Here is a 15,887-nt window from a genome sequence, read left to right as displayed (position 1 = left end):
TATCCCAACATACACACACAGACACACACCCACAGACACACACACACCCCTCCCCAACACCCCTCAAATCCCGATAGACCCCCCGCCCGATATCCCGCCCACCCAAACGACAGCCACACCCAGACCTACCCAGACGAACAAACACAGGTGAGTATTGTCCGAAACCTATGATTTGGGATATGTAATTTTCTATTTCTGACTTTTCATAACCGGATTTCTTAGTCTTTCGTAGGTGTGTGGTGTCTGAAACCTATGATTTGGGGTGTGTGGGTTGCTATTTTTGACTTTTCTGAGCAGGATTTCTTAGCCATTCGTAGGTGTGTGTTGACTGAAACCTATGATTTGGGATGCTTAATTTGCTATTTTTGACTTTTCTGAGCTAGATTTCTTAGCCTTTCATAGGTGTGTCCTTTCAGAAAATTATGATTTGGGAGGTATAGTTTGCTTTTTGGACTTTTCATAGCTAGGTTTCTTAGTCACTCATAGGTGATTTTTGTCTGAAACTTTGAGTGAGTGATGAGTATTTGGCTAATTCAGAATTTTCTGATCTAACTTTTTTTAGTATTTAGTAGTTTAATTATGTCTGTAAACAATGATTTTTGTTTTGTACATACCTATTCCTTTCTTTTATGAGAGGGATTTCTTAGTCTTTCATAGGCACGTGATGTCTGAAACCTATGATTTGGGCTATGTAATTTCCTTTTCTGACTTTTCATAACCGGATTTCTTAGTCTTTCGTAGGTGTGTGGTGTCTGAAACCTATGATTTGGGATGTGTGGGTTGCTATTTTTTGACTTTTCTGAGCAGGATTTCTTAGCCATTCGTAGGTGTGTGTTGACTGAAACCTATGATTTGGGATGGTTAATTTGCTATTTTTGACTTTTCTGAGCTAGATTTCTTAGCCTTTCATAGGTGTGTCCTTTCAGAAAATTATGATTTGGGAGGTATAGTTTGCTTTTTGGACTTTTCATAGCTAGGATTCTTAGTCACTCATAGGTGTTTGTTGTCTGAAACTTCGAGTTTGGGATGAGTAGTTGGCTATTTCAGACTTTTCTGAGCTAAGGTTTCTTAGTATTTCGTAGGTGAATGCTGTCTGAAACTTATGATTTGGGATATGTAAATTACTATTTCGGGCTTTTCTGAGTTGGATTTCTTAGTCTTTCTTAGGTGTGTGATGTCTGAAACCTGTGATTTGGGATGTGTAGTTTGCTATTTTCGACTTTTCTGAGCTAGGTTTCTTAGCCTTTCATAGGTATGTGTTGTCAGAAAATTATGATTTGGGATGTGTAGTTTGCTATTTTAGGCTGTTCTGAGCTAAGGTTTTCTAGTATTTCGTAGGTGAATGTTGTCTGAAACCTATAGTTTGGGATGAGTAGTTTACTATTTTTGACTTTTCTGAGCTAGGTTTCTTGGTCTTTCGTTGGTGTGTGTTGACTGAAACCTATGATTTGGGATACGTAGTTTGCTATTTTTGACTTTTCTGAGCTGGATTTATTAGCCTTTCCTAGGTGTGTGTTGACTGAAACCTATGATTGGGATGAGTGGTTTGCTATTTTTGTCTTTTCTGAGCTAGATTTCTTAGCCGTTCATAGGTGTGTGTTGTCTGAAACTTATGATTTGGGATGTGTAGTTTGCTATTTGAACTTTTCAGAGCTATGATTCTTAGTCCGTCATAGGCGTTTGTTGTCTGAAACTTCTAGTTTGGGATGAGTAGTTTCGATATTTCAGGCTTTTCTGAGCTAAGGTTTCTTAGTCTTTCATAGGTGAATGATGTCTGAAACCTATGATTTGGGATATGTAAATTACTATTTCGGGCTTTTCTGAGTGGGATTTCTTAGTCTTTCATAGGTGTGTGTTGTCTGAAACCTATGATTTGGGATGGGTGGATTGCTACTTTTGACTTTTCTGAGCTGAATTTCTTAGCCTTTCATAGGTGTTTGTTGTCTGAAATCTATAGTTTGGGATGACTAGTTTGCTATTTTTGACTTTTCTGAGCTAGGTTTCTTAGCCGTTCTTAGGTGAGTGTTGTCTGAAACCTAGGATTTGGGATATGTAAATTACTATTTCGGGCTTTTCTAAGCTAGATTTCTTAGTCTTTCATAGGTATGTGTTGTCTGAAACCTATGATTTGGGATGTGTGGGTTGCTATTTTTTTACTTTTCCGAGCTGGATTTCATAGCCGTTCAAAGGTGAGTGCTGTCTGAAACTTGTGATTTGAGATGGTTAATTTGCTATTTCTGTCTTTTATTAGCAAGGTTTCATAGCCTTTCATTGGTGTGTGTTGTCAGAAAATTACGATTTGGGATGTGTAGTTTGCTATTTGAACTTTTCAGAGCTAGGATTCTTAGTCCATCATTGGTGTTTGTTGTCTGAAACCAATAGTTTGGGATGACTAGTTTGCTATTTCAGGCTTGTTCATTTTGAATTTCTGTCATGAAATGCAAGAGTTGGAAAATTAGGGTCTTAGTCCACCAGCTCACTATTAGGGTCCCAGTCCACCAGCCTGAACGGTGGAAATTCACTAGCTCAGAATTGGGTTCTTAGTCCACCAGCCTGAATGGTGGAAATCCACTAGCTCAATATTGGGGTCTCAGTCCACCATCCTGAATGGTGGAAATTCACTTGCTCAGAATTAGGGTCTTAGTCCACCAGCCCGAATGGTGGAAATTCACTAGCTCAGAATTGGGGTCTTAGTCCACCAGCCTGAATGGTTGAAATTCACATTAGACGACACAAAAACTTACACACACACAAAAACTTACACACACTCACAAAAACTTACACACACACACACAAACTTACACACACACACACAGTAAAACTTAAACACACACACAAAAAATTACACACACACTAAGAAACTTACACACACACACACACAAAAACTAACACACACACACACACACACAAACTAACACATTCACAAGAAAACTTACATTCACACAAAAACTTACATTCACACAAAAACATACACACACACACACACACAAAAAAATAGCACACACACAAACAAACTAAAACTCACACACACACACCAAAACAAACACACACACAAAAACTTACACACACACACACACACACAAAAACTAACACAATAACAAAAAAAAAAATCACACACACAAGCACAAAAACTTACACACACACACACACACACACACACAACTTACACATACACACACGAAAACTTACACACACACGCCAAAACTTACACACACAAAAACTTACACACACACACACACATACACACACAAAACTTACACACACAAACACACGAAAACACACACACACACACGAAAAAAATTACACAAATACATAAAATTACACACACACACACACACACACACACACACACACACACAAAAACAAACACAAGGAAAAACAAACAAACACACACACAAACGCCCACACAAAAAAACAAACACACAAATAAAAAAAACTTAAACACACACACACGAAAACTAACACACACAAGCCGAAACTTACATACACACACAAAGCTTACACATGCACACGAAAACTTACACACACACACACCAAAACTTACACACACACGCCAAAACTTACACACACACACACACGCTCACAAAAACTTACACCCACACTCAAAAACTTACATGCACACAAAAACTTACATTCCCACAAAAAATTACAAACACAAAAAAAATCTTACACACACTCACAAAAACTTACACACACACACACACAAAAACTTACACACACACACACACGAAAACTCACACACACAAGCAACAACTTTAACACACACACACAAACTTACACACACACACACACACACACACACACACACACACACACACAAAAACTTACACATGCACATGAAAACTTACATGCACACAAAAACTTATACACACACACACGCGAAAACTTACACACACACGTCAAAACTTACACACACAAAAGCTTAGACACACACAAACTTACACACACACACACACACACAAACTAACACCCACACGCAAAAACTAACACACACACACACAAAAACTAACACACACACAAAAATACAAACACACACACACACACGCAAAAACTAACACCCACACGCAAAAACACACACACACACACACAAACACTTACAAACACAAAAAATACAAAATCCGCTCAAAAACAATAATACACACACTCTAGAACTAATAAACAAATACACACAAATTCGAAACCGCATACAAACATACACACACACACACACACACGATAACTAATGCGAACACACAAAAACTACAAAATCACAGTTACATTGCCATAATTTTTCAAATTCAATTGTGAATATAAATCTTGAAATGCACGAGTTGGAATATTTCAATAGTGACTTGCTGTGCTTTACCTTCTCACAGTTACATTCTCTTGATTTTTCGAAGTTCATTTTGAATTTCTGTCATGAAATGCAAGAGTTGGAAAATTGGGGTCTTAGTCCACCAGCTCAGTATTGGGGACCCAGTGCACCACCCTGAACGGTGGAACTTCACTAGCTCAGAATTGGGGTCATAGTCCACCAGCCTGAATGGTGGAAATCCACTATCTCAATAGTGGGGTCTCAGTCCACCAGCCTGAATGGTGGAAATTCACTAGCTCAGAATTAGGGTCATAGTCCACCAGCCTGAATGGTGGCAATTCACTAGCTCAGAAGTGGGGTCTTAGTCCACCAGCCTGAATGGTTGAAATTCACATTAGACGAGGTTACGTGCGCACACACACACAGAGAGAGACGACTAACACACAGGGACAACACACACACAAAGAGACGACACCTAACCTTTTCTGGCGAGTATGGTTAGGTTAGGTTAGGCTAGATTAAGTTAGGTTAGGTTAAGTAAGGTTAGGTTAGCCCACGTACGCTTCACTTAGGTTAGCTTAGGTTAGGTGAGAGACAGGCAAAAAGTTAGGTGTATGATTAGGTTAGGTTAGGTTAGATTAAGTTAGGTTAGGTTAAGTTAGGTTAGGCTAGGTTAGCCTACGTACGCGCGCGTGCTCAGAAAAGCGCGCGCTCAGAAAAGTCAAAAATAGCAAACTACGTATCCCAAATCATAGGTTTCAGTCAACACACACCAACGAAAGACTAAGAAACCTAGCTCAGAAAAGTCGAAAATAGAAAACTACTCATCCCAAACTATAGGTTTCAGACAACATTCACCTACGAAATACTAGAAAACCTTAGCTCAGAAAAGCCTGAAATAGCAAACTACACATCCCAAATCATAATTTTCTGACAACACATACCTATGAAAGGCTAAGAAACCTAGCTCAGAAAAGTCGAAAATAGCAAACTACACATCCCAAATCATAGGTTTCAGACATCACACACCTATGAAAGACTAAGAAATCCAACTCAGAAAAGCCCGAAATAGTAATTTACATATCCCAAATCATAAGTTTCAGACAGCATTCACCTACGAAATACTAAGAAACCTTAGCTCAGAAAAGTCTGAAATAGCCAACTACTCATCCCAAACTCGAAGTTTCAGAGAACAAACACCTATGAGTGACTAAGAATCCTAGCTATGAAAAGTCCAAAAAGCAAACTATACCTCCCAAATCATAATTTTCTGAAAGGACACACCTATGAAAGGCTAAAAAATCTAGCTCAGAAAAGTCAAAAATAGCAAATTAACCATACCAAATCATAGGTTTCAGTCAACACACACCTACGAATGGCTAAGAAATCCTGCTCAGAAAAGTCAAAAAATAGCATCCCACACATCCCAAATCATAGGTTTCAGACACCACACACCTACGAAAGACTAAGAAATCCGGTTATGAAAAGTCAGAAAAGGAAATTACATAGCCCAAACCATAGGTTTCAGACATCACGCGCCTATGAAAGACTAAGAAATCTAACTCAGATAAGCCCGAAATAGTAATTTACATATCCCAAATCATGAGTTTCAGACAGCATTCACCTACGAAATACTAAGAAACCTTAGCTCAGAAAAGTCTGAAATAGCCAACTACTCATCCCAAACTCGAAGTTTCAGACAACAAACACCTATGAGTGACTAAGAATCCTAGCTCTGAAAAGTCCAAAAAGCAAACTAGACCTCCCAAATCATAATTTTCTGAAAGAACACACCTGTGAAAGGCTAAGAAATCTAGCTCAGAAAAGTCAAAAATAGCAAATTAACCACCCCAAATCATAGGTTTCAGTCAACACACACCTACGAATGGCTAAGAAATCCTGCTCAGAAAAGTAAAAAAATAGCATCCCACACATCCCAAATCATAGGTTTCAGACACCACACACCTACGAAAGACTAAGAAATCCGGTTATGAAAAGTCAGAAATAGCAAATTACATATCCCAAATCATAGGTTTCAGACAACACTCACCTATGTGTGTGTGTGTGGGGGGGGGGGGGGGTGTGTGTGGGGGTGTGTGTGTGTGTGTGTGTGTGTGTGTGTGTGTGTGTGTGTGTGTGTGTGTGTGTGTGTGTGTGTGTGTGTGTGTGTGTGTGTGTGTGTGTGTGTGTGTGTGTGTGTGTGTGTGTGTGTGTGTGTGTGTGTGTGTGTGTGTGTGTGTGTGTGTGTGTGTGTGTGTGTGTGTGTGTGTGTGTGTGTGTGTGTGTGTGTGTGTGTGTGTGTGTGTGTGTGTGTGTGTGTGTGTGTGTGTGTGTGTGTGTGTGTGTGTGTGTGTGTGTGTGTGTGTGTGTGTGTGTGTGTGTGTGTGTGTGTGTGTGTGTGTGTGTGTGTGTGTGTGTGTGTGTGTGTGTGTGTGTGTGTGTGTGTGTGTGTGTGTGTGTGTGTGTGTGTGGTGTGTGTGTGTGTGTGTGTGTGTGTGTGTGTGTGTGTGTGTGTGTGTGTGTGTGTGTGTGTGTGTGTGTGTGTGTGTGTGTGTGTGTGTGTGTGTGTGTGTGTGTGTGTGTGTGTGTGTGTGTGTGTGTGTGTGTGTGTGTGTGTGTGTGTGTGTGTGTGTGTGTGTGTGTGTGTGTGTGTGTGTGTGTGTGTGTGTGTGTGTGTGTGTGTGTGTGTGTGTGTGTGTGTGTGTGTGTGTGTGTGTGTGTGTGTGTGTGTGTGTGTGTGTGTGTGTGTGTGTGTGTGTGTGTGTGTGTGTGTGTGTGTGTGTGTGTGTGTGTGTGTGTGTGTGTGTGTGTGTGTGTGTGTGTGTGTGTGTGTGTGTGTGTGTGTGTGTGTGTGTGTGTGTGTGTGTGTGTGTGTGTGTGTGTGTGTGTGTGTGTGTGTGTGTGTGTGTGTGTGTGTGTGTGTGTGTGTGTGTGTGTGTGAAACTCCACGTTTTGGTTCAAATGAGTTATCTTGTATTTCTTAAGACTCTTATTTCCGTGTGGTCATCCTTTAAAAGTCGGCTTAAAACAAACACCTAAGCCCTCCTAGGAATAAATTCCAAATTCTGACCAATATCTTTTGAGGACTCGAGGCAAGAAGTAAATTTTGGAAGTCTTTGAAAGAACTAACCAGTTGCAATTTTGTAGTTTCCCTTTAGTTGCTTTACCGAGCTCTTGCGCTTTTCGGCGACATCTTTTCAGTTCTTGCCTTAGTTTTTCACAATCGCCGCTGCCACCTAAAGTCAAAGCCAGGAGATGACAGGAGGAAACTTCTCTATTTAGTTCCCGGAGAAGCTGAAAAAGGAAAACACAATCAACCTCAGTCACTTCACTTAATCAAAACAAACCTTTAAGATAATTCAGGTAACGTCCAGAAATTATTTATCTGAGAAGTTTTGTGGGTCTACATGAACTACCAAAAAGGTAGATGGTAGGAAATATGGAATTGATACACCTTCGTGCATAGTCAATGAAGTTTTGCATGTCCCGTGTACACAAAAGATGTCCTGCGGATTCTCTAACATTACAAAAAATTAAGGTTATATTAAAAACAAAGAAAGACTCTCTTCTTGTGCTGGCATAAAACGCTGGGTAGATAGATTTTGAGCATGTGCTCAACCCCACAGCCCCTTCCCTATTTTTCCAGAAGCATAAAATTAATCAAAAATTTAGTTTATCCCCTCTTCTAAATTAAACATTGTGGTAACAAAAAAAAAACAATTGAACCAGTAATTCTGTAATAACGAAACTCCACGCAAAAGTTTACTGACTTCGTTGTTGTTGTTTTTTTAATTGGAATTACTTGTGATTTTTAGAAGTACGCCAATTCATAAAAATATATGGGGGAGGCGGGGGGCGGAGGAGTTGTTCCGATAATTTGCTTAATGAAAAAAAAAATCCTTTTTTGGAATCTAGAGGGGAGGGAGGTGTCTTTTTCCCCACAATTTTACCTTAGAAAGGAAAAAAAATTCAGATCTAGGGTTTGGAATGCAATTATTCCTATTTTCAATCTCAAGTCTGGACCTTTCAGCTATGTTGAGGATTGTGAAACCAACTGCTTTAGAACCAGAGCTAGATTATGAAACTAATCTGAATTTTAGACAAATGATGCAGTATTGACCTTTGACCCTTCAGTTTTTCCGCTATTTTTTTTGTTTATCGTAGGAGTATTGAACCGGAATTGCCATGAAAATTGAATATTTAGTTCAATTACTACTTTTCTCGAAAAGGGAGTACCTCCAAAGTTTGCTCGAAGAGAAGAAACTATCAGGATGTCTCAAAATTTGGAACACTTTAACCCTATAGAGGCAATTGTTGTAAAAAAAAACAACACTGTACTTTTCGAGCTTGGACCGCCATCTCGCTGTAAAAAAAATACTGCTTTTATAAACATCTTTCGATGGGGCTGAAAGATGGCTGTCGATTGATACCTTCGGAGAGCTGCTGTGTGATATGTTGACTAAACAGTGAGTCACCAAAGCAAGGGATAAGAAAAACGACTGAAAAGGTAGGCAATTTCTAAGCTAGAAACTGGAAACAAAACGAAAAGGTGGGAGATTGCTTGCATGTCATATGCGTATGAAATATATACCTTTTAGAATTACTGTAGTTGAAATTCACGAAATGTGCAAGAATTTTGATCAGTAGCAAGATAAACATCCTCCTGTTATAAAAATACAATATCGGACGATCGTGGCTCAAAATTGTGAAACGAATAACTAATTTTTGTTTTCTTTTTAGATGGCGGAATCTTACGACAGATTAAGAAAACTAGCTCAAAATCGCCGAATTGACGCAGAAGAGGCGGCCAAATATATTTTTGACATTCGAGAAGACATGTTGTCGGACTTGTCCGACGATGATGATGACGATGATCCAGACTTCCTGGCTCCAGAAGATCTTATCGATGATCCTGATGCAGACTTGTTGCCTCTACTGGACAATCTCCACTTCTTCTTGGAACAGGATGACGTGGAGGCACTAAACCCAGTGACGATGACTCGGGGGAAACTCCACCCTCCAGTCAGCAACAGCAACCGGTAACAGCAAGTACTGAAAAATCAAAGAAGAAATCGAAAGTCCAATAAAAATTCGGCTGGAGAAAAGTAGAGATAGAAAAAGTTGATCTGTCTTAGAAAGGAGAGCCTCGCCAAGTTCCAGGCATCTTCTATATATTTTTGACATTCTATATATTTTGATATTTTTGACATTCGAGAAGACATGTTGTCGGACTTGTCCGACGATGATGATGACGATGATCCAGACTTCCTGTCTCCAGAAGATCTTATCGATGATCCTGATGCAGACTTGTTGCCTCTACTGGACAATCTCCACTTATTCTTGGAACAGGATGACGTGGAGGCACTGAACCCAGTGACGATGACTCGGGGGAAACTCCACCCTACAGTCAGCAACAGCAACCGGTAACAGCAAGTACTGAAAAATCAAAGAAGAAATCGAAAGTCCAAGAAAAATTCGGATGGAGAAAAGTAGAGATAGAAAAAGTTGATCTGTCTTAGAAAGGAGAGCCTCGCCAAGTTCCATTCATCTTGGAGACTCCACTGAAATACTTCCAAAAATTCTTTAAAGATGAACTTCTTGAGCTGATAGTTGAACAAAGTAACGTCTTTGCAATTCAAACTTAGGGATGCAATCTCTGCCTCACTGCCAAATAGTTAAAAGTTTTCATGAGCATTATTCTATTATTGGGAGTGATAAAAGTTCCCTATTATCGAATGCACTAGGACGCAGCAACCAGATACCCTCAAATTGCCGACAAGACGGGCCAACAAAGGTTTGACAAGATCAAACGTTTTCTTCATTTCAATGACAACAATAAAGCTAACAAACCTGGAGAACAAGGATTTGACAAGCTATACAAGATTCGACCAGTCCTGGGTCATATTCGATCCAAGTTTCTTGAAGTCAACCCTGAAGAACATCATTCAATGGACCAGCAATTGGTTCCTTTCAAGGGGCGAAGCAACTTGAGACAATATCTACCGAAAAAGCCGACGAAGAGGGGAATAAAAGTGTTCCCAAGAGCTGGTGTGTCAGGTTTTGTATTTGATTTTGAAGTTTACTAAGGGAAGGGCACTCTTGTTGAAGATGACATAGAGTCAGATCTTGGAGTCGGAGGCAACATAGTTTTACGTCTGATGAGTACCTTGCCAGAGAAAATGAACTACAAGATTTACTTTGACAACTGGTTTTCGAGCTTGAAACTAATGAGTTTGCTCAAAATTAAAGGATTCACTTGTATTGGTACGTTGAACAAAGCGCGACTGAAAGGCTGCCCGCTCCTCACAGATGGTGAAATGAAGAAACGAGAGAGAGGAACGTCAGATTACAGGACTGACATTCATTTTGGCGTTATTGTAGTGAAATGGTAAGATAACAACACGGTTTTCTTGGCTTCGACGTATGCAGGAATAACGCCACAGGATACGTGGAGACGCTGGAACGTTAAGGATAAATCCAGGGTTCAAGTTTCAAGGCCAGCCATTGTTTATGATTACAACCGTCATATGGGTGGCGTAGATTTAGCAGACATGCTGGTGGAGATGTGCCGAACTCATCTTCGGACACGAAAATGGTATATGAGAATCTTCTGGTGGCTTATTGACACAGCAGTCTGCAATAGCTGGCTTCTTTTCAGGTCAGACGTCAAAGCGCTGACTTCAAGGAGAGACGAACCGATGATCTTGAGAGCCTTCAGGTCTGAAGTTGCTGCAGGGTTGTATGCCTCGGCGCGTGTGATGCCCCAACGTAAACGTGCTAGACCATCCGCAGATGTCGAAGCAAGTCCCAGCCCCATTCGAAGTCGCAATCAAATCCGACCGGCAATATCTGCTCAAGCCAATGGACTTGATCACTGGCCAAAAAATACTGAAAAGCAGAGCCCCTGCAAAGAGTGCAAATCGGGATATACCACTTTTGAATGCGAAAAATGTGACCTTCCACTGTGCCTTACTGCCAAAAACAATTGTTTTAAAGCCTTCCACACCAAGTGAAAATGCCCCATTTTTATATACTCGAGAGGCTAATGTCGTATTTTTACAACATGGTCTAAAATTGACAATTTTGAATAAATCATGCAAAAAAAAAATCTTCGTCAATAGTCTGACCTAGAGATTACATGGGAAGCGTTGGAGATTTTTCTTGGTATTTACCATATTTTATCCAATATTTTAGAATTTATCCAAGTTGAATGCATCCAATATTTTAGAGTTGGTCCAAGAATGCAATATCCAATATTTCAGAAGTTATCCAAGAATACACACGAAAATGAGTATTCTTAGAGCATTAGACTCATTTTGGGTGCAAAAATAAGCATTGATAAAGCCCGTTTCTAATAAAAAAAAACTGTTATAGTTATTAGCTCACTTACTCATTCATTGTTTAATATTAGTGTCACAATTCGATAAGCTGTTAGATTCAATTGTCCAAAAAAAAAACTTATAATTGTTGCTCTGCTTCTTTTTCTTTTATATTTGTCTTTTTTTGTAAAATTGGGCTTGGTCCTTCTTTCAAGTTAGTAATCCATATGTGAGTTATTTAAAAGAGGCAGACTTATAAAAAGTTTTACAACTAAAAACATAAATATTTACATTTTTTCTTATAACTAACGTGTTATTTCAAAAAACAAAAAAGTATGTTGCATATTTTCGAAAGAATTATAAAGTAATACGAGTCAAAAATAGAAAATAAATCCCTAATAATCCAGTAAAAATAAAACAATTTTTCTTGAATAAAGAGTATGACCAAAAATGACCATAATTTAGCAACAAAACGACCATAAATTATGTTGCATAGTAGGTGCCCCAAAACTTCCTATTCTGTATACTAAAGTGATTTATTTTTTGGTTAAGTTCTAGCTGGCTCGTTTCCTGCTATCTTGGTTAATAGCTGATTTTTGTGAAAGAACATTTCAGGAAAGAATCCAGGGTCTAAATAATATTCCCAAAAGTTGTTATCATTTTACTATATCTACCTTGTCCTTATTTCTAGGGGATATCTCTGCACTTCTCTTATTTCTAGCACTTGGAACTTTCCGTACTTGCCAAGTTTTTTATGACTTAGAAAATATCCATTAACATGAATAAATCTCCAAATCTGCTATAAACTAAGTAACTGTGCACCAGCCCTTATAATTCTTTTATCAAAAGCTTGCGCCCACTCTCCTAGGAAAATAAAAACAATAGTTAAGTTGTAACAGCGCGGTGGAGAAAACCAAGCCTTTGGATTAAAGGTTTTCTTGTTCAACCCCTCCCCCCCCCCTGTTGCAGAGAAGGAGTTTCTTTGAAGACAAATCTTGATAATTTTTTCTTCTTTCTAAGCCATTATATTCTTGTACTTTTTTAAATTTAATTTGAAAGGCAATTTTTCCGTCTAAGTAAATAAAACGCAAGTTTTGACAGAAAAGTTTTTGCAGTCTTGACAAAAAACGTCATTGCCTCTAGGTTTGAAAATACCATTCCTATTATTTCAGCTGGGCTTTCGGCCATATAAAGGTTTTTTCGCTGAATTTATAAAGTAGATTTATGAATTAAAAATTAGGATTGAAGCCTTAAAATTAGGATTGAACAAATATATGAGGCTCAAAATACTTTATTTTTCCACCTCGTTTGAGCAGTAGATATATTTCTCAAGGTTTCATTTTTATAACACAAAGATTGCAAAAGATCCCCAAAGGTCAATGTCCTTTGGATTGGGAAGGGGAGCAGTTAAACACTTCCTCGATTCTCAGTTGATCATTGAGACTCCAGGTCCATTCCTGAAGAATTTGTTCACCTAAATCAAATGCATTCCAGAACTGACAAAAGCCCCTCATCTACAATTTTCACTTTTTTTTCTCTCTGTACTTCAAGAATGGATGCTACTATGCCATTATCAGTTGACTGCTTATAAACAAACAAATGATTTTGGTAAAGCAAGTGCCAAACTTAAGCGTAAGGAATGGACGTGTCTTCTCACTAAAATTCGGTCTAAGGTACCCAAATGAATGCTCTTTGGGACTTAAAGTCAGGACGGTAGTTGGCAAAATGTGTGACCCAAAGGCTTATAGGAATAGAATAGCCAGTATCTGTGGTTGTACATAGATTCAAATTTATCGGTACAAGAATTAGCAAGCTACTGCCTCGACATCAGATAAAAAGAGTTCCGATCCGGGTACTGAAGCACCAACTTTAGTTTTACTCGTGGAAGTAAACAATGAAACTGAAGTAAAGACATAATTAAATGGTATTTTATAAGAATAATTATTGTAATGTTAAGTAAAATAAGTTTACCAAATTGAATTGAAACAACTATTGGAGAAGAAAAAAGTTTCATGGTTAAGCGTTCGTTTGAATTAATAAGATATTCAATTATGCTTATATGTCTTATAAGCATTCACTTATAAGACATCTTCTGAATGATTGCTTTGAAAATACTATCTGTTGCGATTAGATTATGAATAAGATGTTTGACACAAGCAAGATTCAGAGTGGCAAATATAGTCCGCAAGTCTTATTTGTGCACTATATATTTAGTGGTATTTTGGACCAGAAGTGTCAATGTGGTGGCATCAACCAGAAGGATCACTAAATTCTGATTTCCTTGGTAAATAAATATAGCTTTTTGAAACTTTTTATCTTCAAGTTCTTTAAAGGTTTCAGTACTGGACGGGCTACAAATAGAACAAAATCGTGGCTTTTCATAGTTAGACTAAAATTGGACTATGGATTTAGCCATTTGTCTCTTACTAACTTTAAATGAGGAACAATATTCACACGTAAGGATAAACTGTGCAAGAATAGTGCAGATACGTTTTAAGGTATTTCAGCATGCCTAAGGGGATGATGTGATGTCCAAGAACCAAATTTTCATGTGACACAGGAGGTTTCGGAAAGGGGAGAGAGTCCATAGATGATGGCGGGGGCTGTGGGTGCCTTTCGACAACCAAAACACAGGTAATGAAACACAGGTTTCAAATGTAATCTGGAATCCAAGCGGCAGAGTACTAAGTGACACACCAGTGGTAATCTTCGACCAAAGCCCGGATTTACCACCCACCACCCACGGATTTACCAAACCACCATTCAGCCCGGATTTGGCCCTGTTGGACTTTTCTTAATTTTGTTTACCTAAAAACATCACTTTTTTTTTTACCAAAACAGTTACAATTCACCATCTTTCTGGTTCGACTTTGACAGTTTTAGTCCAGTTTCTAATACCCACCATAGATGGACACGCACATTGACACTTCTGTCATAAGCTAAAATGAGTAAATCGAGGGTAAATGTCATGCTCATCGTGTTTGTTTTTTGCATCAGAGGTTTAGTCAACTCGTGCCCCAAGGATAGACTACTAGTAAACAGTATTATTGGTAAGCGCTAAATGGATCCTAAAATCGAATGGATCCTACTGGTAAGCACCAAATGGATCCTAAAATGGATCCTCGAAGATCTTAAAATTACATTTGTAATGATTGTATTTTGCACCATGACAATGCGCCGAGTCATATCGCAACCATTGTTTGCTAATTGATTGTGAAAATGGGCGTCACTGCAGTCCCCGAACCACCATACAGCCCGGATTTGGCCCTGTTGGACTTTTCTTAATTTGTTGACCTAATAACATCACTCAAGGGATACCAATGTGGGACGCTGGTTGACGCCTTCCAGGCAGCCTAAAAGGGATTGGTAAAACATTGAGATAGGTGCAACGAATCGGAAGGATAAATTTCATTTTGTCTGAAACTGGTAATGGTCGAAAACTGTAAGAAATTTATAGAGAAAAGTAATATAGACACATTTCTTACTAAAACAGTTACAATTCACCATCTTTCTGGTTCGACTTTGACAGTTCTAGTCCAGTTTCTAATACCCACCATAGATGCACATGTACATTGACACTTCTGGACCAAAATACCGATACTTATGGGCACCATTTTTAAAATGACCGTGATACTTTTGCTCTGTGTTTGCCACTCTGATATCACAAGGAGGCTTACTAAGACAATTACAAAGCAGGTTGTCAACAGCAGCTAAATATATGCCGGAAAACGCATCTGGGGAGTTGTTAAGCAGACAAAAGAGGAAATTTGATCAGTTGCCAGCGTTAATACTTTATCTAATTAAATCGACTATCAATGCCATAAATCGAACAGTGTATCTACCATAATTTTATTATTCTAACTGTAATTTTACAATTTAGTTAGCGCATTCTACATAATTGTATTTAGGTCTGGCATTAACACGAAATTAATCTTCTGGTGGTTTGTACCAAGACAAATGAGGCCAAACAGAGCTGCGTAAGGTCCTTCTCTCGATTAACTAAAAAAAATAAAAATTTTTTAAACTGAAAATAAGGAACGACGTTAAAACTTAAAACGAACAGAAATTATTCTATATATGAAGGGGGCTGTCCCCTCCTCAACGCCTCGCTCTTTACGCTAAAGTTTTTTTATTGTTTAAAAAAATGGAGTTGTGAGAAAGTCAAACTTTAGCGTAAAGAGCGAGGCGTTGAGGAGGGGACCGCTCCCTTCATATACGGAATAATTTCTGTTCGTTTTAAGTTTTAACGTCGTTCCTTACTTTCAGTTAAAAAA

General features: G+C 38.7%; 1 protein-coding gene across 1 annotated transcript in view; it reads right to left on the bottom strand.

The window, feature by feature from the left end:
* The window catches only part of LOC148943396 (regulator of G protein signaling 9-binding protein-like), a 77,698-nt gene that overhangs the window by 42,405 nt on the left and 19,406 nt on the right, over positions 1 to 15,887 (bottom strand). The window contains exon 3 of the mRNA XM_089101477.1: positions 7,425 to 7,588. Within this exon, the coding sequence (XP_088957603.1) occupies positions 7,425 to 7,588 (164 nt within the window). The remainder of the gene's footprint in view (positions 1 to 7,424; positions 7,589 to 15,887) is intronic.

Source organism: Artemia sp. Qi Xiang Cuo, chromosome 15 (assembly GCF_049724085.1).
Source record: "Artemia sp. Qi Xiang Cuo chromosome 15, ASM4972408v1, whole genome shotgun sequence".
NCBI classification, from domain to species: domain Eukaryota; kingdom Metazoa; phylum Arthropoda; class Branchiopoda; order Anostraca; family Artemiidae; genus Artemia; species Artemia sp. Qi Xiang Cuo.
This window is presented reverse-complemented; position numbering and strand designations above follow the sequence as displayed.